The sequence below is a fragment of the Oryzias latipes genome, chromosome 14 (genome assembly GCF_053564925.1).
Source record: "Oryzias latipes strain Hd-rR chromosome 14, Olatipes_Hd-rR_3.1".
NCBI classification, from domain to species: Eukaryota; Metazoa; Chordata; class Actinopteri; order Beloniformes; family Adrianichthyidae; genus Oryzias; species Oryzias latipes.
In genome coordinates, this window is record NC_136250.1 from 3,427,340 (window position 1) to 3,455,007 (window position 27,668).

General features: G+C 41.5%; 2 protein-coding genes across 2 annotated transcripts; both read left to right on the top strand.

The window, feature by feature from the left end:
- Positions 1-23,024: 23,024 nt before the first annotated feature.
- Positions 23,025-25,762, top strand: LOC101158376 (uncharacterized). The gene has a single exon (XM_004076084.5). The coding sequence runs from the start codon at positions 23,025-23,027 to the stop codon at positions 23,916-23,918; it is 894 nt and encodes a 297-aa protein (XP_004076132.2). The 3' UTR covers positions 23,919-25,762.
- LOC101166976 (histone H3) lies at positions 24,508-25,762 on the top strand. The gene has a single exon (XM_004076034.5). The coding sequence runs from the start codon at positions 24,508-24,510 to the stop codon at positions 24,916-24,918; it is 411 nt and encodes a 136-aa protein (XP_004076082.1). The 3' UTR covers positions 24,919-25,762.
- Positions 25,763-27,668: the final 1,906 nt, after the last annotated feature.

A 27,668-nucleotide genomic window follows, 5' to 3' on the forward strand; every position in this document is an offset into this window, starting at 1 on the left:
AGAGCGCACGGTCACCCCTCAACAGCAGGACGCATGCATGTTAGCTAGCTCATCACACAGATGCAAAAGGCGTTGGGGGCTGCTCCTCAGAAGAGATTTTTGACTGTCTGGATGCCAAAATAAGGAGGTGAGTTTGAGGTGCAGAAGTGAGGCCACCACAAACACACGTCTGAACTGCATACCAGCAGCGCAGAAAACAATCAGGAGGCAATTTTGGTTTGTGAACAGTTTTACATCAAACTGAATCGGTGAGTCAGTAGATCGCAGGTTCAGAGTAATAATCATCTGTAAACAAACCGAGCAACGTTCAGCCCAACAGATCCAAACTCTACACATCCTGGTGTCACCTCCACAACACTTTGACCCGTCTGCTCCTGTCTGCTTTTTTTAATACTGTCAGAACATGAGAACATGTCTTCCACTAGAGTTTTTGATTGAAATGGGTTGTTGTCCTTCTGGACTTTCAGCCACTGAAATAAAGCTGCTTGTTTTTATTGTTAACTGAAATGTGAAATGGAATAATCTTCCATCTGAAAAAGATTTAGCTAAGTTTTGACAGCAGAGGGGAATCTACTAAAGCTGGAGGCACTGCTGTGGTTTAGGTGGAGGAGACCAGGTTACAAATTCCCAACAAAAGCAGAAATGAGGTAAAAACGTTTCTGATTCAAGATTTACCATAAAATCTAACTGTAACAGCAAAAGGTTTATCACAGCCACAACACAAACCTATTGGAAGAGATTCAACATATTTGTTAAATTTACTCCCATAATCAGACATTATTCATAACTGAACCCAGGCAGCAGAACAGATATAGCTAACATCAACATAACATTTGGCAGATTATTCCATAAAAGGAAAGTTCTAGTGTAGAAAACGTCAAGTTTAGCCAATGTAGCTCTGCTTCGGCCCATACATTCATCATGTCATTGAACGCATCATATGCTACGGCAACAGATTTCAAGATGTCGGCAGTGTGGTGATAACCTCTTACTTGTGTTTGTTTTTGTGTATATTATTGATTATTTAATTATTTTATTGCATGAATGGGGATTGGTGTTTTCTGCATTCTTGTTTGTTTTTATGTACAGCACCTTGAGCTTTTTTTTTTTACATGAAAGGTGCTATATAAATAAAATTAACTTGAATTTGAACCTGTTAACCCGTTTATGCACAAGGTTTACTTAGAAAATAACCCTTCAAATCATCACTTTTTCACTTAAGCAGAGTTCATCTAGTTTCAGGTTCTGACTCTGCTAAGAGATGAATTCTTCAGCAGGTACAAGCTGTGACAATAGCTAAAGAGAAGACCCAGAGTTAGTGGTTTGTACAATAATTGAAATGTCAACAAATGTGAGGAATAACGTTACCAAGAACCTGGACTAGATTCATCCATTTAATAGACTGGACAACGTGAAACTAAAACCCAGAGGTACAAAAACGACAGTATTTTCTGCACTATAGGGCACAGTGGGTTATTAGCCGCACCATCAATGTATGGCTTATTTTCCAAATTATGTAATATTTTAAGTGCACCGAACCATTAGGCATACTAACCAGTGACGTGCTGGTGAGGTTCAGGGCTGGTGAGGCTCTGACATCATCAATCAGATTTAAAAAAGAAATGAATTCTACAGACCAGCTTATTTACCATTTGATTGGCAACATTTAAAGAGTGTTGTTTAAAATTTAATTTCAACATTTTTTCCGTTAACAAACTGTATAGCATAGAAAAAAATCACCGACATTGTTATTATTGACTTACTTTTACTTATAAATGAAGTCTGTGTGCCGCTCCTTCCAAAGAAACACATGGATAAGCTGTTTGTAGAAGTCTTCCTCTTCTTTCTTCAGTTTTAAAAGTCTCTCTGTCTCAACGGAGATCACTGCCAGAGACGTGTCTCCACAAATTCCTGAGTTTAGACACATAATCCACCATGTAGAAAATGATGCTAAACAATATTAAAGAATAACTGGACTGCTGCATGTGAATAGCTACTCCTAAATCTATTATTCTTTAGCCACGGTGTCACATTCTCTGGGATTACCAGCGCCCTCTATCTTGAGGCAGGTGTACTGCGGGCCTCACCAAGTGTATTTCTAGTGTGGATAAAAAGGACGAAATGAGTCACAAACTGTCATCTACGTAATCAGACAGTTGGCAAAAAAAATAATATGATATGTAATAAATTAAATAATTAAAAAGAAAGTTTCTTTTGTGATGATAAAAAAACCGAAACAGTAAAGTGCATGCTTCAGCTGCAGTTCCAGTTTGTGGCGCAGGGTAAGCACGGGTGGCTGGTACCTCACCTGCTGCTTTCTCGTGTGTTTGAACAGGAAATTCATAAGTTTTTTACTTTTTTTATACCAAAGAAACGTTAAAAACCCACATAGAAAAAAGTAATCATCATAATATTTTATCGTCTTTTTTAATAATTAAAAAGTATATTCATCTTATTTGATTGATATTTCTTTTAAAGTATATTTTGCACAGCCTCCTCTGACTGCACGCCACTGCAAGTCATGGATAACCCTTCAGTCAGTCAGACTTTATTAAGTCTAGAACTTGCCTATGCACATCAGCCATGTTAGAAGCATTAGTCGTGTTAGAGGGTTCACAATAGTAACACCCAACCTTGTTTGCAAATAAACAGTCCAAAACTGCTACACGTTAGCTACACTGACATACTCACAATATCCAATCCTTGTTTGGAGCAGAGTTTATTCATTAATAAGCCATTTGGCATTATAAGGCGCACTGTTATTTAAAAAAAATAAAACAAATTAAGGCTTTTAAGTGTTCCTTATAGTGCAGAAAATTAAATAAGTCTCTTTGGCTAATTGTTCCTAACACTTTTTTTTTTAGCTATTCTCTTAACTGAGTTAAACTGAAAAGAGCTTCAATTCTTATTTAGGGTTTTTTTTAGAATTAAGATGCATTTTTAAAAATTTGCTTGGTGCTGATTTTGATTTTTGAAAAATCGTGAAGAGGACTTTTAAAGTCCCACTCCAGCTACATGTTTTTTGTATTTTGAAAGTGTTCCCAGTGGTCTTTTCATTATGATGATGCTGTTTTTAGCCAAAATCCAAAAACCTGTGTCACTTTCTAGGACATAGTTTCTGCAGAGCGGCAGGAATTCGTTGGTAATTCACCTCTGAGTTGTGGGCGGGTCTTTTGGCGTGGAATAAGCCTGTATTAATTTCCCAACATCCCTTTGTAAACATGCTCGCCCGCTAGCGTACAATCCCAAGCTCACATTAGCGGTGCAACAAAAATGGCAGCAATATTGTAGCTGTCCAGCCGTACAGTTTAGATCCAGATTCCAGCTCAGATGAGGAAAAAAAAGTGGTCTAAAAGTGGATGATCAGAATGGAGCAGAGCGGGGAGCTTTAGGCCTGCTGACTGGAGCACCTATACTTCATAACTAACGTTTTCTTTTTTTCTCTCAACAGCATTTTTTCATGTGCTCCTGATTCACAATGATTTAGATAAAGTAATACTCAGAAAAATAATTTTTATCTTAATTTCCTTTACATCATTATCAGAAAAATGCTACAGAACATGTTAAATACACAAATTTTCATTGGAGGGGGTCTTTAAAACCTTTTTTACAGTTCTTCATCTTCATTTTTAAATTAAAACAATAGTTTATAGGGAATATCAATTACTGATTTTGGTCAAATCAACATTTTGTCAGAATTCCTATATCCTGGGCATCTCTACTCAAGAGCTAAACCTTTTGGCTTTGTGGTCCCATGATGGTGAAGTGAACCTAATTCTGCATTCACAGGAGCTTCTCAAAATAGAAAAGAATATGCTAAAAGTTAAACTCATTCAGGTCCCCTTTATGATTTTTATTTCCTTGTGACTAAGATGTTTTCTTACTTTATCTATCTATACTTTTATTGAGTTTGACATAGACTGGACCTCGCTTGTAAATAATCTGTAATACTAAAAAGATTCATCATAACTCGTCATAAATGAAGAATTCCACGCTATCCCATGGTTAATCATAAAGTGCCAGATTCCCCTCAATCTGTAGCACTAACTGAAGGCTGTGGTCAAAGATTTAAGAGAAACTCTTAATTATTTCATTAAGATTGTTACTTGATCTCTATTAATCAAAAACCTTTGACCATGATCAGTAGAATAGATCATTTCTTTGAACTCTTGACACTAACACCTTGGAGACTTTACCACAAACCCATAACACTGACCTTAAATACAGGATTATCTTTTTGTACAAACACTGGATTACAGTTTGTTTGTTGGCTCCTGGAAAGCATCAACCATATTTATTTAATCTCAAATCCCTACATTTAACATCATGCTGTTGGGTCGTGATCATATTAAAGACATGATCTTCTTTACAGCTGTTTGTTATTTAAATGTTTAACAATTCTTTAATACAGTGATCCATTGCGCTAAACCTAATCACATTCTTTAACTGTTCCATATAATTTAAAGGGCCTATGTGATGCTATTCTCAAGCCTTCAGAGTAAACTATATCCATATATATGATATTATATAACCTTTGGCACACTAAAGAAAGGAACACTTTGAAGGAACACTCAGAAATGTGTGACTGGATCAAAATACTGCTTTGGGGTTTGATTTTGTGAGGAATGAACATTATAATACACTTAAAAGCTCAAAAAGCTGATTTTTGCCTGATATAGGCCCTTTAATTTGCAAACCTGTCAAAGTCAAAGTCAGCTTTATTGTCAAAAATGCTGCATACACAAGACATACAGCACAGATTAAATCACTTTCCCCTCGCTCCACAGTGCAAGCAGCTTATGACATAATAAAATAACATTGATAAAGTAACAGTTATAATAAGAAGAATAACACTAATCTAAACAGTGCAAAAGAGCAATGAGATGGTTAAAGTGGTAGTTTAAAGTGACAACAGTGCTAAGAACAGTAAGTAGATGAGTGGGTGATGGCAGTCTTTGGTGAAGAGGATGTTCTGAACGGGTGTGAAAGTTTTTCAGTGTGAGTTTGTAGCAGGGAGTGGAGGGGGCAGAGGGGGGAGGGCAGGGAGGGAGTTCAGTTTCCTTATCGGCTGATGGAGGAAATTGTCCTTGAGTCTGCTGGTTCTGGCCTGGAGACTTTGCAGTCTCCTCCCTGATGGCAGCAGGAGGAAGTGTCTCTGGGATGGATGTGAAGGGTCACCTACAATCCTGATGGCTTTGCGGGTGAGGCGGGAGTGATAAATGTCCGAGAGGCCAGTGAGAGGGACACCGTTGATCTTCTTGCAGGACGTGGTGCAGGCTCCGTACCACACGGTGATGCAGCTGGACAGGATGCTCTCGATGGCCCCCCTGTAGAAGGTCTGCAAGATGGGGGAGGAGCTCTGGCCCTCTTCAGTTTGCGGAGGAAGTACAGGCGTTGTTGGGCTTTCTTGGTGATGCAGTGTTGTGGTTCTAGAGACAGGTCGTCGGAGATGTGCACCCCCAGGAACTTGGTGCAGCTCACCCTTTCAACAGCAGCACCATTGATGATCAGTGGAGCGTGGTGGGTGTGAATTCTCCTGAAGTCTACAACCATCTCCTTTGTCTTCTCCACATTCAGGTGGAGATTGTTGTCAGAACCTAGAAGGGACTCCTAATGCCAGAACTCACGTTGGTGACTCCCAGACACCTGATTTAGGGCTGGTTTCCTCTGATGGTTCTCTTGGTTTTATCAGGTGTGAAAGCTCACCTGAACTTTGGTCTGGACCAAACAACATAACTCTGATTCTCTTCAGAACAAGGATCTCTGTTCTCTGGACTCTGGTGTGGTTCACTTCAGTTTGACTTTCCAGAGACCAATGAGAGAAAGAGACTTCAAGGATAGACACAACATGATCTCCGTGTTTTATGAGCAACCAATGTAAAGTAATAAGGCTGTCCCCAAAAACAATTACAAATAATTAAATGAAATATTTTGGCTTCAACAAGAGCTGCTCTTCAACAAAGGCACTTTTTACTGAGAAAAATCCCCTTTTTATATGTGTCTGTTTTTTGCTTCAGGACATTTCTCATGGACATGGACATTTCTCTCAAATGCATAACATCTTGAAGTGAAAGAAATATTGTAGAACAATTCATAGACTGCAAAATCCCAACTGTGTCCACATTTTTTGGTTTTATCATATTCCCCTGAATAAAAACATGAATTACAAAGAGATGGATTAGCAACAAAAAAAAGGCTTGATGAGCAAAATGTCTCACTCAGCCACAGTCAACAATAGAAGTCATGTCATTCTGAACTGTTTGAGTTACAGTTATAGAAGAAAAATGATAAAGGGAGAAGGTTTCTGATTTGAAATTATTTGATTTCATTCAGTCTGAAACCTGCTTTAGGGAAATGCAACATCATGGCTGCTGAGAGCCAATCAGACAAGCTCCTTTGGGAGTCATTCCTTTCTGTCAAAAACCTGAATGAGGCTAAACTCTTGTGAAAAAAAACTTAAATAAACATGGAATCAAAATAGCTGATGTTCTGAACAAAGTTTCTGCACCTTTGGACCTTGTTGCATTTGATCCGAAGACAGAACAAAAGCAAAGCCTGGAGGAAGCAGCTTAGGGACGACTGTGCTCCTCTGCGGGACCTAGAAACACGAATGATGGTCCCTTGCATGGGGGGGGGGCTCTTAGGACAGCCCCATCGCTGTCCAACAGGGCGGCGGCGTTGCCTAGTAACCTGAGCACACGACTGGCCATATCGGTGGGGTCATAAAAATGCATGAAGGCCTTTTATTTTAGCCCCCCACCCATCTCACAAAACACACACACAGGCACAGCTCGGCATTGTTCATGCATGTGTCTGGGTGCAGCAGGGGGGTAATGAAGAGTTGCACCTGACACATGCCACAGACTGCAGCTAGTATCCCTAGAAAGGTAAAATGTATATGTGTGTGTGTGTGTGTGTGTGTGTGTGGGGGGGGGGGGGGGGGGCAGAAAACAACTGAAAACATACACACAAATGATGGCATGTCATGTTTGTGTGGATATCCATTTCAAACACATGCAGACCTGCAGCTTCCAGGTTCTTAATCTGGATTAAATCCCCAGAACATATTTATTGACGTGACTCTGTTGCTGTGGTGACCATGTGTGTGCCCGCCTGGCCCCTCCAGCAGCCGTCAGCTCCCAGCATCCCAGTCTCTCTCGCACGGTGGCTCCAGTGTTGTGCAGATGTTGGCCTTGCATCTCTGTCTTTCAGCCTGACGTCTGCAAAGCTGTGCCGCCGGCTGGGGGGGCACAAGCTGCCCCCGAACTGCTGACAGTTGGGGGCAGGTCGGCACAGATGGCAGAAGTGGGATGTCGGGAGAATGTCACCGGGTGGAGGAAGATGCCAGGTAAAGGAAGGGGGGGGTCCCATCTGGCCGCCTGCCCTAGGGCATCCTCAGCGTCTCTTCAGCAGAAGCCTGTCAAGAGTTAGAAGTCACCTTGTGCAAAACGGTGCACTCTCTGGGATGTTAAAAAGGAGCTTGGGAGGGGGGCTCATTGGGGGCTAAAATGATGCAGTCAACATTCAACCTCTTCCAAAGGGAAGTGGAAACAACTGACTATAAAGAAGAAGATTATCATTGACGATTCTTGCTGCAGTGTGGATGTGAACAAAAGTATAATTGATTTGATTTGATTTGATTTAAAATGGTTTATTCCTAGCAATCAAAGCAAGAATAATGCACAAAACAAAAGAATCAGCAGTTATGCATTTTGTTGATTTTGTTTTTTTCCTCCATTTTCTTAACCCACTATATGGTCACGGTGCTGCCGGAGCCTGTTCTGGCTACTGTTGGGCGAAAGTGGGGTACATCTGGACAGGTCCAGGGGACGGAGCGAGCGCTCCGGCCGGCCTGTCCTGGGCCCCATGCTGGGCAACTGGGGTGGATGGGGAGCTGTTCGTCTGGCTGGGTCGAATCTTGCACTCTCTGCTTCTGTGCCTCTTTGTTCTCTGGCGTTGGGGGCCCCTGTGGCGATCCTGCTGGCCCTGGTCTGGGTGGTGGACCTAATTGCCCTGCGGGTGAATTTCATCTATTTGCTATACTGTGCGGGTGTTGGGGGCCCTGGCTACCACAGCTGCTTTGGTGGTTTTTTTCTTCCTTTCCATCATCCATCTCAGCAGAACAGAAACACTTACTCAAGCACAGGTGTCAGCTCACCTTTGCACAAATAGAACGCGTGGTTGAATAAAATGCTTTACGATGGTTTGTATGGATAGGTAAGTGTTGGTGATTTAGTCAGGGACCTGCACAGGACTTTAAAGGGTCAGGGGCTCAAAGGCGGAAAAGGGCAGCAAAAACATAGTTCTTTTTGTCCTTTAAACAATACAGAATTTTAGTAACATTTTGAAATAAACTACTAATAGATAACTACTCAGCAATGAAAGTGATACAATTGTCATTTTTTTATTTAAACAAATTACTGTCAACATGAGATCGTTCACATTATCACAGACTTGGAAGACATCAAAGCAACAAAACACTGGAGACTATTTGTTTTGGCTCTATGTGCTGCAGACATAATCAACATGAAACAAGTTTAATACAGATGGGAATATTTCAAACACAGATTTCCTACAACTTTCACTCCCAGAATGCTGAAATTATTAATAATGTTTATTTTTATCAGCTCTGTCCTCTGTCAGTCACTGCAGGTTCATGTTAATCATCCACAGCTGTCTTCTTTTCTGTTCATTGTCTTCAGTCAGTAGAAGTGTCTGCTTTTCAGTTCTACGTATCAGCTCATCTGTTTTTGTCACCCTATGGATTTTGTCCTGTTTAAGTTTATTTATTAAATGGTTTTAGTTTTTCTGCCCCCGTGCCCAGTTTCCTGCCTTGTGGCTCCTACACCTCCAGTTCCTGACAGCTGGATCCAGTGTGACTCTGGTTCTAGATTGAATCCCAATCAGCCAAACTCTCTTTTGGAGCTTATCCTCCACACGTGCTTTTGTTGTGTTTGGAAAGATTTTAATACAAAAGATTATGAAACTGAATGATGCAGAGTTTAGATGGCAATTCTAATTGTAGGGTATTATTTTAAACAGATACATTTAGTGTTAGACCTGTAGTGAAGAAGCTATGAACTCGCTATAAATTCTCGTCATTTATTTTGAAATTTAGCCAGTGTTTTATTTTGTAGTTAGTACCCAGCTTCTTGTTCCTAGACGATGTGCTCTGTGTTGAATTGTTGTGCCGCTCAATTCAATTAAATTCAATTTGATTTGTTTAGCCCAAATTCACAACAACAGTCGTCTCGATGGGCTTTGTATCGGTAATTGAAAAGTAAAACATGAACTCAAAATGATCATGAATACATAGCCTTCAATAGGAAAATACTAAAATGAACTAACAAACTGACTAAGCTATACTGGCATCCCTTGCCCTTAGACCCCCCTTCGCGGTGAGGAAAAACTCTTAAAAAAACGGATTCTGGAAAAAACGAAGAAACCTCAGACGTCTGGATAAAGCAAAAAGTGACTTCTTGACTTTTATAGAGCATTTTTCTACAATATGAACCACATTTAAGCTCATTAAGTCAGCGCATTAGTTAGAGTGGAACTCTCATGTTGAAGTTGCTTCATTAGCCGCGGTTACATGTGCAAAATATCTTGATCTGATCAAAGATCGGATTAGAAATCAACCGTGTACATGGGCTTGGAAAAATGTTTTCCGACAATAATGGGCCGCACTTTCGGGTGGAACAAATCATTTGGACATGCGCAGTACTCTTTAAAATTGCGGAAGAAGAAATGAGTTCCGTTATAAACAAGCCGAGCTGCCACATATCTATTGTGTGCCAGCTCGGTAATATACGAGATGATTTTCTAAACGTGCTTTTCTTATTGCTATGGTTATTATGAAGCGCCTGTTCGCTCATCATTTTATTTTTAATCCGTGGGGTCAGTGCTTTTTTTGGGCTGAAACGGAGCTGGAAGAAGGGTTAGGAGTGGGCTAACACGTGCTAACAACACTAGCCTTGGATGAACATAAAATCCATGCTGGAAATGCTGCAATCTGCATCTTGGCTGCACGTTAATGTGTGGGAATAATATCAGCCTTTATTTTGTCGGGACACGACTGGAAACACAAATCCATGTGATTGTTTGAACGGTTTCTAAGGACTGAGCGGCATTTCTGCTTTGAAAAAATCACACACCACTGTATGAGCTGGCAGTCCGAGCTCGGCTGGAAGACACAGTTCTACTGGGAGACACGGTTCTCCTGAGTCCGGCAGCTCACCTAGTGACAAAGCAACCCCGCCCCACCCACAAACACAAAGCCATAAGTCCGGCTGCTCTGCTCACAGACATGGTTCACTCATGTGGAGCAGCCGGTCGGTCCTGTTTGAGCTCCAAAGCATTCTCTGGAGCAAAACACCATCTATGCGTGACATAAAACAAGAGCAGGAGTGACACATGATTGGAATGAACTGTTTACATGAACAATGATCGGATCAACAATCGGCATAACCCACCTATCTCAATCGGAAAGAAATTTTGATCCGAAAGAGTCTGATCGGGGCGGAGTATGTCGAACGGCGTGTTTACATGACGCATTTTTCTTTAGATCAGGCGTTCATTCCAATTACTCTTGTCCATTGAAGCGCAGCTAATGTCACATCTCTTCAGCGGCAGTTTCTCTCGCTGTCCCCGGCTGTCCCTAACTTTTTCTGGCGGCTCTGAGTCCGAGTGGATGATGATAAACTTCTAGCAACTTGTTGCTTGCTGCTTTATGATTCTACAGCCCTTCTATAATCATCCTCCTATTTCCTTAACCTTAACCCCCCTACATCCCTCTCTTTTTTCCCTTTTCTTCCTTTCTCTCCGGTCCAACAAAAAAATGATACAAATACAATCAATATCAATGAAGTTTAGTCTAAATTACAGATGGAGTTTATACAAATATGCACCTCATGTGTCAGAAGATTCATCACCCCTGTTGTAACAGTAACATCTGTCCAACACAAGAGGCCTTCAACTCTGATCTGTTTGCTCGGCCGTTGGACAGGACAAGTAGAAAAAAAAGGGGGGGCATAAGGAAGGGATGGAGGGACATTATTTGCTTTAAAATTTTTACCACATGCTTGAGAAAATATCTTAAGGTGTACGTCTCTGGAATCAACATTTTAATATAACTTAAACAATGTAAATATTGGCCGGAAATTTAAAATAAACGTTTTATTATCACCCTTTTTCCATTTTTAACGTTTGTCTTATTGTTTCTGCTTTCATTTACTAGAACATAAACATTAGAATGAAGGCTTTTTTTTATTTTATTAAACCAAAGTTTAAATCCAGATGACATGTTCAAATTTATAAACATGAAAGTTTATTTTGAAATTACATGGTGACTAACCCTTGTGCTATCTTAGATGACCCCACCCTTACTTTGACGTGTTCTCCCTACCATGACAAAGGTGGATAAAGGTAGAAAGATTTCATGTAATCCATGGACACCAGTGAGGTTCACAAATCATTGAAGAAAAAAGGTTCAGAGCACTGTCTAGTGGGTCTAGATGACCCAACTCCCAATGTAAAAGTGCCTAGGATAGCACAAGGGTTAACCTGAAGCTAAGACAGACAGAAAGAAAAGGAAAAAAGAAACTATTTTCATGAAAGCATGAAAAAGGTGAAACATATAGCTACAAAGACAAAAACATCGTATGGACTTTTATTTTATTATGTTGTGAAGTATTTCAAAATCTAATAACAGTTACATTTTTGAAGAAAGCATTTTTCTTTGTTTTGGTATTTCAAAATAAATCAGGGCTGCAGAGTCTTGTTTTCCAGCTTTTCCTGCTGCTGATCAGATGGATCAGGCGTGTTTCCCAGAAGATGCAAAGCTCCTTGGAAAGAAGCCGGACTGACGACTGTGAGGTCTGGGAATGGACACTCAGCTCAGCCCTGCCTGTTTTCCAACTCTCCCTAACCAGCTTGCTGTTGATTAGCTGACTCAAATGATTTCACATCCTGATTGACTGAACACACCTGATTTAGGTTATCAGCATCAAGCAGTCCAGGGAGAGCTGGAAAACAGACAGGGCTGAGGCTCTTGAGGACCAGGGTTAGCCACCCCTGCTCTAGACTATAGTTTAATTTTGCTAACCGCATATCACAGGTAGTTAGGTATAGATGACTCAGCTTTTTTTGTCATGGTGCCTCCCCTCCCCTCTCTGCTCTGCTCTCATCATTGGAACCATCTGTGGACACTCACCTCATATTCTACCAGCCTACTTAAGGAGATCCAGAACCAGTATTCATAGCCAGGGTTGCTCTTAATGGTGCTTAATCTGGTCACCATGTTTAATCTTGTCTTCAAGTTCTTTCTTGTTACTGACTTCATCTGTTGCCTCGCTCCCAGGTCCATTTCCACGAGTGTCCACCTGGAACAATCCTCTCCAAGAGCAGCCACGCTTACTCCTGCCACGCCACGATTCTCGCTTCGTTTCGTATTTAGTCACGACGAAACTCCTACTACGGCAAGAATGCTGTCATTGCTATCCATCATCCAAGTTACGAACTCTAGATACTCTCTTCCCTTTCCCATCTGGAAAAATAAATCCAGTTTGTTTTCTCTACTACGTCTGAGATTTCTTCCGGGTTCCAGCATCTGGGTCTGCTACGTTTTACAAATCATGGCATTTTGTTGTCTCTTTATAACTAATTTGGCCTCCTTAAACAATACAAATATAAAAAAAAAACTCTATAAAGACAGACCAGATGAGCATTTATCTCAGTTCCTCCTTGATGTAAGGGGATAACATCACAGATGTTCCAATTCTCACAAACAGAAAGTGTATTGGTCTTTTGTTCTGAATGAATTGCAACTTTGGAATTAGAAAAGTTAGTAAAGTGAATCAGAGTGGGTGGGAAACATCTCAGGATATTGTTGAAAACACGAAGGGGCATAAATGCACTACTGCTTTTGCATGGTTGGTTCCCTTATTTTCTCTGAACATCACATTTCCTGAAAATCCAAACGGGGTTTTCTTTGTGAGTTGCCAGAATCCGGATACTTTACTCATCCTAGGGGAAATAACATTTACAGCAGAGCTCCTACCACCAAATTTAGAGAGATTGAGAAGATGAGAGAACCTTCCTCACGAATCCACCGTGACGGTTGAGATCCTCCGATCACACTGTCCGCTGATAGCAGCTCAGCAGGGGCCTCAGGTCTGTCCTGCTCTGAATGTCCAGGGCAGGGGGCCAGAAAGAAAGCTCTTTACGAGAGGAGCATGTGTTCAGGTCAACTCGTCTTCTTTTGCCACCCCTCCCCCTTAACAGCTTCCTCTTTAATCCCAGTTTAAAGCTCCCTCCTTTGCTTCTCTCTTCATTACTCCTCACCTCAGCCCCCGTCCTCTGCATTAAGCGTTCTGGAAAGAATTGCCACCAGATGCTTGGTGTCTAAGACAGGCATTATGTTCTTAGAGGATGTCCTGAAAACTCTGCTTTCTGTTGGGCTGCCAGATAAGTGAGGAGGAGGAGGAGGCAGAGGACAGCAGGTTATCGTATCTGCAGCTCCCCCACATGGTGCAGTCGACAAGAGGTTATATATCCATCAACTTTGGAATTAGCAATATTTCCAGGAACATATCCTTCCATCCAAAGGCTCTTTTGAAGAGGTCAGACAAATGTTGGTGCTTTCAAACATTTTTAATTATTTCAGTGTGATTTTATCCCACAAATTAATCAACAATGGGATGTAGTGGTAAACCTTTTTCAGGGATAATCCAATTAGAATTCACCAACAGCAGCATTTAGTGTTGTAGTTTATAACATGTTACTCATCAAGAATTTAAAACCGGAGGAGGAGGGCTTCATTCTCTATAAGAAAATATGTCAATCACGTGGACTCGTGGAGAAAGTGGTTCGTCAGGCCCTGAGGGGGCACCGCTGACCTAAATACAGTTGTCAAGTAAAGTTGTCAACAGCAATGCAACGCTGACCAACCCAAAGAAGGCGCTGGGGAAATAAACGTTTAACCCTAAAACTGAGCTTGTTAAAACTGTGAGTCCATTTAATGTTTTATTCAAATAATTCCCCACTGTGCTCTATGAGTGACTCAAGTTTTTTTTTCAACGTAAAATACAAATCGATCTGGGGAGAGAATGAAGGCGTTTGTGCATAAAAAGATTATGTTACTAAAAATAACGGTCTTAGCTGTAAATCCTTCTGTTTTCCCAGCTCTATTTTTTTAGGAGATAAGAGATTTTTTCTTTTATCCAAATGTTTTTAAAATAGGCTTTCATCACAGAAGAGCAGAAGACGATGCGTCCAAATTAAAAGGGATTACACAGCAATCCGTTCAGGTGTGCTGAATCCACAGAATATGTGGATGTGAAATGATGCCCCCATGTGGTTTTAATAGGTATTATGTTTGCAATACCTGTTCTATTTATAAATCTGTTTTTTAAGGAGTTTTTGCTTACCAAGAAGGAGGGTCAAAGGCAGGGGCGGGCAATAATTTTGTCTCGCGAGCCACATAGGGTTCTAAGATTGGATAGAAGGGCCGGACCAGGAGTGAGAAAGAAAAAACACGGAATCTGGATGAAAACATTTGGATTGAAAATTAGATTTGAAAACAGAACATTTTAGAGCCAATTGGACCAACGGCTTGATGTACCTCGTGTAAAACTTAGAGAAATGCTGCGTTCATGTGGTGGTTGAATGATAGGAAGAATGAAAAACAACAAATCTTCCAACACCACATGGATGCTAGAGCAGGTCCCCAAACTTTTTCTTGTGAGGCCACAATAAGTCTTTTTCTTTAAACTTCTTTGATCTTTCTTTTATTGTAAAGCCCTATGATACAGTTTTATTAATTCATGATCCTTTTAATAAAATAAATAACACTATTTATTAAATAAAAAAATTACCAAATAACTCTACCTGTAATTTTCAAAGACAAAAAGTCAGGGGAAAAATATACAGAAAAAGAAAAACAATTACTAGTGGATCCTCTGCCGTCATTTTCCCGCTGAGACTTTGAGGCCTGCAGCTCCTCACATGTCTCACAGTTTGTGCTAAAACTGAGCATCTGTGTCCTGCACGTCTGTTTCTCATCCAGTAATAATGAAAAAAAACCCATTTCTATGTCTTCTGCTGCAGCTCAGCATATATCTGCGTTACCTTTTCACCAAAACAGAGTTCCCTCGTTTATTGCAGGAGTTACGTTCTAAAAATAACTGTGATCGGTGAAATCCACGGAGTCTGATTACAGACGTTTATGGCAGTAAAACTCCTCACTGCCTAAATATATGTTTCTCACACAGACATGAACATTTTCACACTTTTCTCTCTGGTTTAAATTTTCAAACCTTCATAGAAATTAGGTCCAGGATCTTAAAATGAAAATAAGATCTGATCGATCACAGATTTCTGTAGATCTGAAGAGCTCCGTGTTTCTGTACAGGAGAAACGGAGGAGACTGATTGATCAAGCCAATCAGCACACAGAACAGGGTGCACTGTTTAAAAAAAGCAGCATAATCGCTCTAAAAGAATGAGCTAAAGCGGGAAAGATGAACTGTGACGTGGAAAGAAAGACTGTCTTCTGTTCTGTTTGACAGAGATTTTAGAGGGTTTCAGATCAGGACACAGACTGCAGAAGGGGGGAAGAAAATGTCACCTTCTATGCAGGTCTTGATCGTGTGGCCAGATGAAAACAAAAAACATGGGTCTATGATATTGTTCAGTGGGCCGGACCAAACATAGAGGCGGCCCGGATCCAGCCCGCGGGCCGCAGTTTGCCCACCCCTGGTCTAAGGGCAGGGATGCCCAGTTTAGTTTAGTTCAGCAATCAGCTATTGTATTTTATAACTGATTTTGTGTTTTGTACACCTGATTGCTCACACTCACCAAGGCTCACATGTCTATGGACAGTTGTTTTAATGCAAACAAAAGTAACTGTAAAAATCAGATCAGTTTTATGGGTAAATTCTGTATTTCTTTCACATTAACGGACATTATAAAGCCCTTAAAGTTGTATCTTTGTAAAAAAGTTAAACATTTTAAACATGTTTAACTCTGTTGCAAAATAAATTAAACTAAGACAACATGACACAACTGGAAAAGTAAACAACCTAGGCCTACTCATACATATTTTGTTCACTACAAAAGGAAATATTCAAATAACATGGTGTGAGTTTAACTCTGTTATTCAATCAAAAAAAGTACAATCTCAGACTCTGTGTCACATATCTGTCTTCATTTATTCAAACTGCTAAACAAAATTAAATCTTCTGTAGCCAATTAAACAGATAAAATCTTCCAAACCTAAGACAACAGTCTGGAAATAGTTCTTTGTGTTCTTCCTAGAAAAAGCCAACTTTTATCAGCCTGTTCTAGAAGTGCTGTTTCTGCAGCTTCTTCCATCGGCTTGGTGTGTGCATGTGTGTGCATGCATGCGTGCTTGTGTGTCAAAAAACATTGTCTCTGATTGGTTATCATGAAACACGACTGCCTCAGACAAACATTGCTTACTCTGGTGTTACCCGCCTAGTTTCTCCTTCTGACAAAAACTCTTTCCAGTAAAACAACGGCTGGTGTTTCACTTGGTTTGAAGGGTTTACTCCATTTATAGTGACACGTCACGTTTTGGGACGGTACCAGCTTTGTAAAAACAAAAACTGCAATTAGTTAGATTATGACATTACTGAAATAATGATAGCATTAACTAACACTGTTCCTTTCAGCAGCATACAAACATTGATCTCCAACACGTTGTTTGATTTCCTTCACTGAGACATGCCTTCCTCCTCTCCCCCTTTTACACCAGCAGTGGTCCAGTTTTCAGAGACACCCTGTGATTTTAACACTACAGTATTGTTAACCCGGGACATGAACAATGCGGTATGAAAGTTCTGTTTGTGATGTAAACTGTGGATTCAGTTTTGATGTTACTTTTGATGCCTTTCGTGACTCAACCCACTGCATTTACCTGGGCTTTGGACTGGCACACCAAAGCATTGGACTGTGCCCCCTTGTGGTTGCATTAGGAGAACCCCTTAAGCGCCATATACTGAATACAGAATAGGGGTGTTGGAAAAAGCTGGCGGGCGGTCTCAGATAAAACAGTGCAGCTTCACAGCGGCCAATGTAAGGAGCATCAGCCAAAATGCTGTCAGCAAAGCGGGTCAAAGTTCTGCAGAACCTCACAGCAATAGATTCTAGTTAAGCGACTGAATGGATCAGAGTGATGTGGACAACGCTCTGAAAAAAGGATGACATCGTATCAATGAACGGTGAAATCCGTGTTTACTTCCACGTGTGAGAAACTGCATCTGCAGAGCAGACTGTCATGTAAATAAAGCCTCTTAGCCACATTAAAGCGTCTCCTTCATCCTGTCATGCTGCCTCATCATCATCGCTTTATTGTTTCTGGAAAGAATTAGTATTTTTTTCCTTTTTATTTTGAAACATTATTCAGACTACTGAGCCGTTTAAATGTACTGGAGAAGCTACATTTAGCAATATTGAATATAAACAGCACTTTATTTCCTCAGTCATGCTTCCAGAACCTTGTTGGTTAAGGAACATTCATTCTTTTTTTTTTTTTCATATACTAAAAAATATTTTGTTATAGAAATCAGACAATGTTGTCCTTTCTATATTTTAAGTTATCAATATAAAAGCACTATGAATTTGCTTGGGTAAAAGAAACTTACATATCAGATATAGTTGCAGTGCTTAAAAATGTGACCATTAAATAAACTGAATTTTACAATTTTATCACAAGGAAAGACGTATTGAAATTCTGTCAGAGCTTTTTCGAAGTTATAATTTAAAAAAATAAAGAAAAAGTGTTTGGGTACAACATGGGGATACGCATTGTATCGCCAGACTCTTGCCAATGAACACACCCCTACTACAGAAGTCTTACTTTCAGCCCAGTTTAATGAAATTGCATTTGATGTAGAGTGTTGCTATAATTTGCGAAGAGTTTACTAAACTACACATAACAAAAAAATCATACCCTAGAGGCAGGCAAATGTTTTTGCACCTTGTTGACGATGGTTGCAGGTAATAGCTTCTTTCCTGACATTGCAATAATTTCTGATTTACATGATAGAGAATAAAGTCAACAAGGAAGAAATTCAAAAAGAAAAAACAAAATGTGACTCCATGCGTCTGTTTTTACTTGGTTAATGTCAAATGGGGTGGGGTGGGGGAGGTTCTCATAAATGAAAAGTAATTTTTAAGATTTTGGGATTCTTTTTTCAGCTGCGTGAATTTTAACATGTTGACTTATTTAAAATGGTAAAGATGCCATCATGCCAGCACAAAACCAGCCACTGCAGCCATGCTGTTTCAAACCAAACACCATGCTAATGCACCAACAAAAGCCGCTCTTGAATGACCTTTGATGTGTGTTTAAAAATGGTGAACACAACGACACGCTTGTGAGTTTGGCTGAACTATGCAGTACTGATTGACCTACAAAACCAGTAAGAGTGCTGACGTTCCTTTCCTCTGCGAGACCCTGGGGTGCTGTGAGGACTCATGCTGATCTGAGACTCTATGAGGCTTGACGTGTGACATCAACTTCACGGGAAGTGGGGGGGGCACACACAACTGCCCAGTAACAGCGAGTGTCCTCTCATTGGCTGCAGAGGAATGTTGAATCGATGGGATTCTGAGGGCATAAATGCCAAATTCTTTCTCCATACTAATACGCCCAAAGGATTACAGAAACATGCTCTCACACATGCTCAGTGGTTTTTGTGTGCAAATCCATTCCCTGAGGCTGAGGAGAGCAAAGACGCATACATTTTCTGACACTCTCACACATTGAATGTGATGGAGCCGAAACAAAGTCGCAACACAAAATCTTTGAGAAACGTCGTCCCTCTCAAAATGAAAACAGAAACAAGTGCAGCTCTTTTCTGTCACATTTCAGCCATGCTGATCACAGCATCCACAAAGTCCTGTTTAAACAATGAACAATGACATTTCAAACTACAGCCGAAATGTTTACAACATTGAAAGTCATGTTTAAAACCAAATGATGTAAACTATGAGATCAGATCCCCACTGTCAATCACAAGATAAAATATGAGAGCACACTTTAACACCATACAGTTCAGTCATCGTCACGCTTGCTTTCAAAACTCTTCTTTCACGTTCACATGTACTGTGTTGCTGCTTTAATCTGTCTATGTGCGCTTGTTTTTTGTTAAGAATGATTAGAAACAGAATAGTTAGAAACTGCCTTTAACTTTTATTACACTAATGGTTTAATTCACTAAGCATGTATTGTCATCTCAAAATTATATTACATTTGAAGAAAGGACAGCCAAGCTATTTTTATCCACAGTTTCTTCTCATACTCCCTTTTTCTGTGTGTGTGTGTGATGCCTCAGAGATAACTCCATTGCAACCTTGGAGCTTTTCTCCCGCAACAACCTGTGGGCGTGATTTTCACACCATTGTCCAGTGTATGATCTTCTGAATTTGCAAATCCAGGGTTTATATACTAAGCCCATCTCTGAGCTTCGTGCTTCAGACTTTGAATGCACCATGTTCATCTGTCTGTCCCCTTCATGTTTGTACGAAGTAAAACTTCCACAAAAGATAAGTAGCTGTCTCTGAGTCATTATTCATTCATTTCTGTGTGCAAGAAACTGAACAGGGTACGAACCTAACCTTTTTATCATTTACAGTCCAATCTAGCAAAATCAGTTTCTTCACTTTTTTTTTACCAAGTGGTAACTCTAACAGTCGGAGGGGTGATACTAACCAGGAAGTGACAAAATCTTGCAGTACCTCATATGACTGCAGGTGCTGTGGTTTTCAGAGAACAAGTTCCATAGTCTTTAGTTTTTCAAATCCTGATTTTCACCCCTCAAATTAACCCCAAACTTTTTTCCCCATCAATGTTTTCATATTTAATTCATGACAACTCTGGGGTGAGTGTTTTTTTTAAACTGTTTTTATGTTCCCATATTGAGTTTTTTGATTGACAGATAATGATCGTGGTGGACTCTGAGAACAGAGCTTGAATGTTTAGCTTGTTTCATCCATTAGCTTTAGTATCAACTCTGTATTGTGGTTTGTGCTGTAAACTGTTCTTTTTTACAGTAAGTACAAAAGAAAGTACGATTATTTCCAGTAGTAAGATTTAATATCCCTTCTAAATGTCTTCACATTCATATTTATAATTAATTATTATAATTTTTAATTGCTTAAATCTTTAAACAAGTGTGCACTGCTGCACCTCTCTGAGCTCCTCTGTCCTTAGACCCCAACCCCGTGCCTCAGGTCTGATGATCATCTTCTCCAGCAGTAAAAGCTCAGAGGGGAACGAAAGGTTTTCAGTCTGTGCACCAAAGCTGTACAACGTGTTGCCACTGAGCATTTGGCAGCCATCCTCACTGTCCATTTTAAAGAAAACTTCTTAAAACCGGTTTTTATTGGAAGACTTTTGACACAGCATGAGACTGTGCTCTGCTGTTGTGTTTTACTGTTTTTTTTGTTTTACATTTTTATGTCAGTTATTGATACTTTTTATCTGTCACTGCTTTGTCGTTTTTATTGTCTTTTGGGCTTTTAATGTACAGAGCCTTGTTTGACTGAGGTAATTTTAAGCCGCCATATAAATAAATAAACCTAAGCTTCATAAACTTAATGTTAGAAACATTTTCTCAGTATTTTCATTTTTGTTTTCTTTTATCAGGTCATAAAATGGTATATTAAGGGCAGAATTCAGATATGATATAGAAACAACAAAATCTCTTAATATAAAATTACAGACATCACACAGGCGAAGCAGATTTTGAAGTGAAACTGTGAAGACACACAAACCTTAAGAGTTTCTACTCCAGTGTGACTTTTTGTGATCTCCTCACTATAAAAAAGCTACTTTTACTCTGTACTGCCACATAGTTAAGAAACCCAAAAGCAGAGGGATTGCAGCACAACATCGTCTCTTTCCATTTTCATTAATTATTTGCATACAGTTATTACATTTGTTATGAGCTGTAAAAATTCTAGATTTATTGACAGCTTGTGTTTGTCTTGTATGTTCGCCGTTTAGGGCTGCGTCTTGTCGTGGTGAGTGGGCGGGCTTATAAACCAAGACGATCCCAAATTTACATTTTTAAGACAGAAAATCCAGGGCAATCCAGGAATCCAGGGTTCGATATCCGGAGGGGAATGAACAATGGTAACGTTGGTAATGGGTCAATTACCATATCAATGGAGAGCAATTAACATCACCCAGTGGGGGCCCTTGGGGAAGATCCTTAATGCTACTACCTCCCGAGCGCGGTTTGGCTGCAGCTCACCGCTGGATCAAATGCGGGGAAGAATTTCCCCATTGTGAGCTAAAAAAAGTATCAGTTATTATTATTATTAAATACTGACATATACTCACATCTGTACATGACTCCTTAATGCTTGTGATGTTTTGAATACTTAAATCTGAAGTAAAGAAAGTAAAGACCTCTTTAAACGATGACCTGACATGACTGTCTGCTACAGAATGAAGGTTTCATGGAATTGTTTTTCAGTCAAGTTGAGTAAAAAGATTATCACACCCACTACTCTATCCATCTGGACTATCCAGGGTTACACGGCACTCATCTGTGAACTAAACTGTTAAAAAATGAGTCTTCATGTATGTCTTCAGCTGTTTCTACATGTGAATGTTGTTTAGGGATAGCCAAATATGCTACTTTGTAACAGTACTTTAGAAGCTGCTTTAATCTGATGCATTTGACTGGCAGTAATCTTCCTCACTCCTTCTCTTTTTTTGTTTTTGTCTGCTCCAGCAAAAAATGTAAACAAACATGATTAACATAAAGTTTATCCTCAAAAACATTTTTTTTTAAATATACACCTAGTGTGTCTGAAGACTCATAAGCTCCTATTGCAACAGTAATATGTGTCCAATACAAGAGACCTTCAGTTCTTATTAATTGCTCAGTTGCTGGACAGAACAAGTTAAAATAGAGTTTGTCCAGTTATATATGGTTTTCATACACTGAAAAATGTTTATAATTTGTCAAATTTTCTAAACTGTGCAATTCAATTTTTGGTACTAGCACAATTATAAGTACATAATATTTCATTTGACATATGTGAGTAACGTGAATGTTGATATTACAAAAAATGATCCGATTAGCTGTCATGCAGGTGTGTACAATGTCTTCTGGGGGAGCGGTCAGCTGCAGACACAGTAGCGGTGGTTTAACCTCTCAATCTAACATCATTATCCAACCGCTCAGTGCTGAATGTCAAACAGATGATGCATTTTCTGTTTGTCCAGCTTTATTTCAGGCTCTGTTTCGTACTATAGTATCTGCTCCTTCTGAGATTTGGCAGCAGCATATTTCTAGAGCTTTGTATAATCTCTTTTTAAATTATAATTTAAAATTATGAATCTGTAAAGACTTGTTTTTAGAATACTTTTTTTTTTAACAAAGAAGGTTGGGGGTTGAAGGGCAGGGATGTCCAGTTTAGTCATTTTGTTATTTCAATTTAGTATTTTCCCATTGAATTCCATGTATTCATGATCCTTATGATTTTATGTTTAACTTTTTCAATTACCTATACGAAGCCCATCGAGACGAGTATTGTTGTGAATTTGGGTTATACAAATAAAATTGAACTAAATACTCAGCACTGATTCGTATGTGCTGTGTGTGAGAACTGCTCTTAGTTTAAAACAGAAGTGTGTTGTCTCTTGTAGAAATGTTAAATCAGAGTTTTATCAAAGTGTCTTGTGAGTTTTGTGTGTGATTGTTGTCAATATTTGGTGGAAGGAGTAACTTGTTTCTGGCAGGATCATCACAGACGGACCATGATTTTCGCCGGCAGCGTCCGTGTGTTTGCTTCCCGCAAACACAGGACATTAAAAGTTCAACAAAGCAGTTTCACCGCAACGTCTTCCCGGTGATTCTATCCACTAATGTGTTTTCTAACGATATGGCCGCGTTTGAGGTTTACATACATCGTTTTTGGGCCATTTATGGCACAAAATGAAGCGAAAACTTGCTGTTCGCTCCGAGAAACCAGGACGTTTCCGAGATGTTTGAAGTCTCCTGGAACGAACCGTACCGGTTCAGGAGGTCGACTGTGAGCGCAGTTTGGACGGCGGGGAGTCTTCTTCGTGCTCTGGTGATTATTGTGTTGGTCAGTGTTGATTTTCAAAGGTTTTTGTTTGAAAACCCTCGCGGAGAAAACACAAGTAGGCCTCGTTTGAGGAAGCAGGCCAGCGGCGGGGAGGGTTGCTTCTCCACGGTTCTCATGTGTGATATAAGTCCCGCCTCCTGCACTCAGCTCTCACTCGTTCAGTTGAACACCGACACGCACGCAGACATGGCAGAGGAAGCTCCAGCAGCAGCCGCAGCGCCGGCGAAAGCCCCGGCCAAGTCCCCGAAGAAGAAGAAGGCCGCTGCCCGCCCCAAGAAGGACGGACTCAGCATCTCCAAGCTCATCGTGGCCGCTGTGGCCGAGTCCAAGGAGCGCAAGGGCATGTCCCTGGCGGCGCTCAAGAAGGTGCTCGGAGGCAAAGGGGTGGACGTGACCAAGGCCAACAAGCGCATCAACACCGCCGTCACCAAGCTGGTCACCAAAGGGTCCCTGAGCCAGACTAAAGGCACCGGAGCTTCCGGGTCTTTCAAGCTCGCCAAGGAACCCAAAGCCGTCAAACCGGACAAAAAGGTGGTGAAGAAGAAGGCTCCCGCCAAAGCCAAGAAACCCGCCGCCAAGAAGACCGCCGCGGCTAAAAAGCCAGCCGCCAAGAAACCCGCCGCTAAGAAGTCCCCGAAAAAAGCCCCGGCTAAGAAGGCAGCGACCAAGAAGGTGGCGCCCAAGAAGAGTCCCAAGAAGCCCGCTGCAAAGAAGGCAAAGGCCGCCAAGAAGCCCGCTGTCAAGAAGACTGCCGCCAAGAAACCCGCGGCCAAGAAGGCAAAGAAGTAGATCCGCCGCTTCGGCTGCGTTCACCGCACCAAAGGCTCTTTTAAGAGCCACCACACACTCTACTCCAGAGCTATTTCCACAGAATGAGCCCTCTGACGGTACAAGGCACACAGGAACACATCTCCATTGTGCTAACAATGTGTTAACAAGCAGTGACCTGATCACAGAAGTGCGAATGAACGTCTGACGCATACAATGTATTTGCATGACATGAGATTGATTTTCTAAAATCAATCAACAATCGCAACGGAACCCTGAATTGAATGGTGGCATGACGATGTCAGACTGAGCTGCATTTCTGTCACATTGTCACCAAACTCGACTTCCAAAGCATAAAGACAACAATGAGCCTACAGTTGAATCAAAGAAGACAGAATCATAAAGCAGCTCAACGCTCTCTGACGTCACATCAACGCACATCCCGCTTTTTTCCCTATTTTAAATCCAACCAATGGGATTTCGTAAAAAGGCCCCGCCCCTTCGGATCAGGGTCCGCGTTGAGCCGGCATCCTCTTTAAAAAGCGGCTGTTCGTCGCTCCCTCCACATTCAGTCTAGTCTTTCTCTCCAAGACTCGACTTGTCGTCCAGGATGGCCAGAACCAAGCAAACTGCCAGAAAATCCACCGGAGGAAAAGCTCCCAGGAAGCAGCTCGCCACCAAAGCTGCCCGCAAGAGCGCACCCGCCACCGGAGGAGTGAAGAAGCCTCATCGTTATAGGCCCGGTACCGTTGCCCTCAGGGAGATCCGGCGTTACCAGAAATCCACCGAGCTGTTGATCCGCAAACTTCCCTTTCAGCGGCTGGTGAGGGAGATCGCTCAGGACTTCAAGACCGACCTGCGCTTCCAGAGCTCTGCTGTCATGGCTCTGCAGGAGGCCAGCGAGGCTTACCTGGTGGGGCTCTTCGAGGACACCAACCTGTGCGCCATCCACGCCAAGAGGGTCACCATCATGCCCAAAGACATCCAGCTGGCCCGCCGCATCCGCGGAGAGAGGGCTTAGATCAACTAGATGTCCTTCACAACCCAACGGCTCTTTTAAGAGCCACTGACATGTCTGTTTGGAGCTCCAAGTCCCTCCATTTGTACGACGTTGCGTTACACTTGTGAAATCGATCCTTTAATATGTTGTGTCCTTGTCGACACACACAAAGGTGCATAGTTGTTATGATTTTTGACAGGAACCATTTATGTTCTCGCGGGAAAACTCGAGAAAAGCAGCAGAAGCAGAAATGTGACAGTCATGACTAATCATGATTTTGAACCAGATGAAGTTATTGTTATTCCTGTTCATCCAAGCAAGACATGTCAAAGAATGGTGAAATACATTGGTCTTTATCCCCAAATATGCGTCAGAAAAATCTGTCTGCAGAAAACAAAGACAGTGTCGGGGTCCACTGGGATGGCAGTGACTCATGTGACCATGTCAATTCAATTGAAAAAGTTAAACATAAAATCTAAAGGATCATAATTACATAGAATTCATACATAATGGAAAGTAAAGTCCAGCAGATGAGCTTCATCCAGATGGAGTTTGGGGGACGGTCGGGGGGGGGGGGGGGGAGTCGAGCCGCAGACAGTATCTAGGTCAAGACAAGCATGGCCTGTGGGAAATGTGCACAAAGCACAGTGTGATGACTGGTCACTCTTGTGCCGTATATATGTACAGACACACACACAACTTCCTATTGTGATTGCTTGTCTGTTGTATTGTGATTTTGTTTTTTTTCTGGTTCACAGTGCATGTATGTAAAACAAAATTTCAAGATTATGTTTCAATGTTATGTAAAACTATTGTATTTTATATGGTAGTCATTCAAAAGTAATACAGTAGTGTTTTTAAGAAATACGACTGAATTATCTAATAATTGAACCACTTCCTGTTAGAGGTAAGGAACGCAATTTCACTAAGTTTTTGAAAGAATGATTGGTAATGGAGTGAGTAATGGAGTTGTTGTTACCATGGCGCCGCGTGTGTGGCAGCTTATCTGGGCAGCTCTACCTTTTTGTGTTCCTTACTTTGCGTTTTTTAATATTTTCTTCCAACTTATTTGTGTTTTTTGTATTTTTCAACAACTATTACAAAGTTCTGCGACAAAGGACAGGAACATCATTACTTTTGCTTTTTGTTTTTTTATTTTTTCTCAACTTTTTGAACCGGCCTCGGGGGATCCGTTAATGCGACTCCATTGTTTACACTCAAGATCAGCTGTTAGCTCTTGGACGAGTTGAGATTCTCCTCGCTGGAAAGCCAGATGTTCCAGCTGAAATACGGAGGAAACGACGAGGCTGCAGAGCTGGAGTTAAACGCCGGGAGAGAAGACGGAGGTACAAGCCATGTTTACCATCCGTTACTATGGGAAACGTCCGCGCGCTCTCTAACAAGCTGGACGAGCTAACAGCGCTCATGCGTCTGCAGCGGGTGTACCGTGAGAGCAGCCTGCTGTGTTTCACCGAGACGTGGCTCCACCAGGACATGACAAACTCCGTGGTCTCAGTTACTGGATTCACGCTGGTGCGGGCGGACCGGAGCGCGGCGCAGAGCGGAAAGAAGAAAGGCGGTGGTCTGGCGGTGTTCGTGAATGACAGATGGTGTAACCCGAACCACATCACTGTGAAAGAACAGCACTGCAGCAAGGACATTGAACTGGTGGCAGTCAGCGTTCGGCCGTACTACGTCCCACGGGAGTTCTCCCATGTGCTGGTGGTGACTGTTTACGTCCCTCCGTCGGCTGACGCTGCTGTCGCTTGTGAGCGCGTGCACAGCACCGTGTCCCAGCTGCAGACACAACACCCGCAGGCCATGATCCTGATTTCTGGGGACTTTAACCATGCATGCACCCCCCTCTCCGCCACCCTGTCCAACTTCACCCAGTATGTGAACTGTCATACGAGGGACAGAAAAACTCTGGACCTTTTCTATGCTAACATCAAGAATGCCTATGCTTCTGCCCCCCTCCCCCCTTCAGGACGCTCTGATCACAACCTGGTCCATCTCTCCTCTGCGTACACTCCAGTGGTGAAACAGCAGAAACCACAGATTAAAACGGTGAAGATCTGGACTGAGGAAGTAACAGAGCGACTGAGGGACTGTTTTAGCACCACAGACTGGGACGTTCTCTGCAGTCCACACGGGGAGGACATTGACAGTCTCACTGACTGCATCACGGACTATGTCAATGTTTGTGTGGAAAACACAGTGCAAACAAAATCAGTGCAGTGTTTTTCCAACAACAAGCCCTGGGTCACTCCTGAGCTGAAGACCCTCCTAAATGAGAAGAAGAGGGCTTTTCTCTCTGGGGACAAGGAGGAGCTACGCAGAGTACAGAGGGACCTGAAATATAAGATCAGGAAGTGCAAGGACTGCTACAGGAAGAAGATGGAGCAGCGCCTGGAACAGAACAACATCCGTGATGTGTGGAGGGGTCTAAAACACATCTCAGGACATGCTGAGGCTGGAAATGGTCGCCAGGTCACAGGTGACCAAGCCTGGGCAAATGAACTGAACCTGGGGGGTATTCCAGAAAGCAGGTTATGCTAGCTCCCACGATAAGTTTGAGGCTAAGGAAGTTGATAACCTCAGCTTTTGGTTCCAGAAATGGAGGTATGTTTCAGGGTAGGTCAAGTTACCATGGCAACTCATGCTCTGAACATAACCTGGTCTGGAGCAGGTTTAGTTGAAGCTTAGTTTGTTTACAGAGAGGTGAAGCAGCATGGCGTGTCCATTTGAAGATGATTTAGTGGATGAAAAAG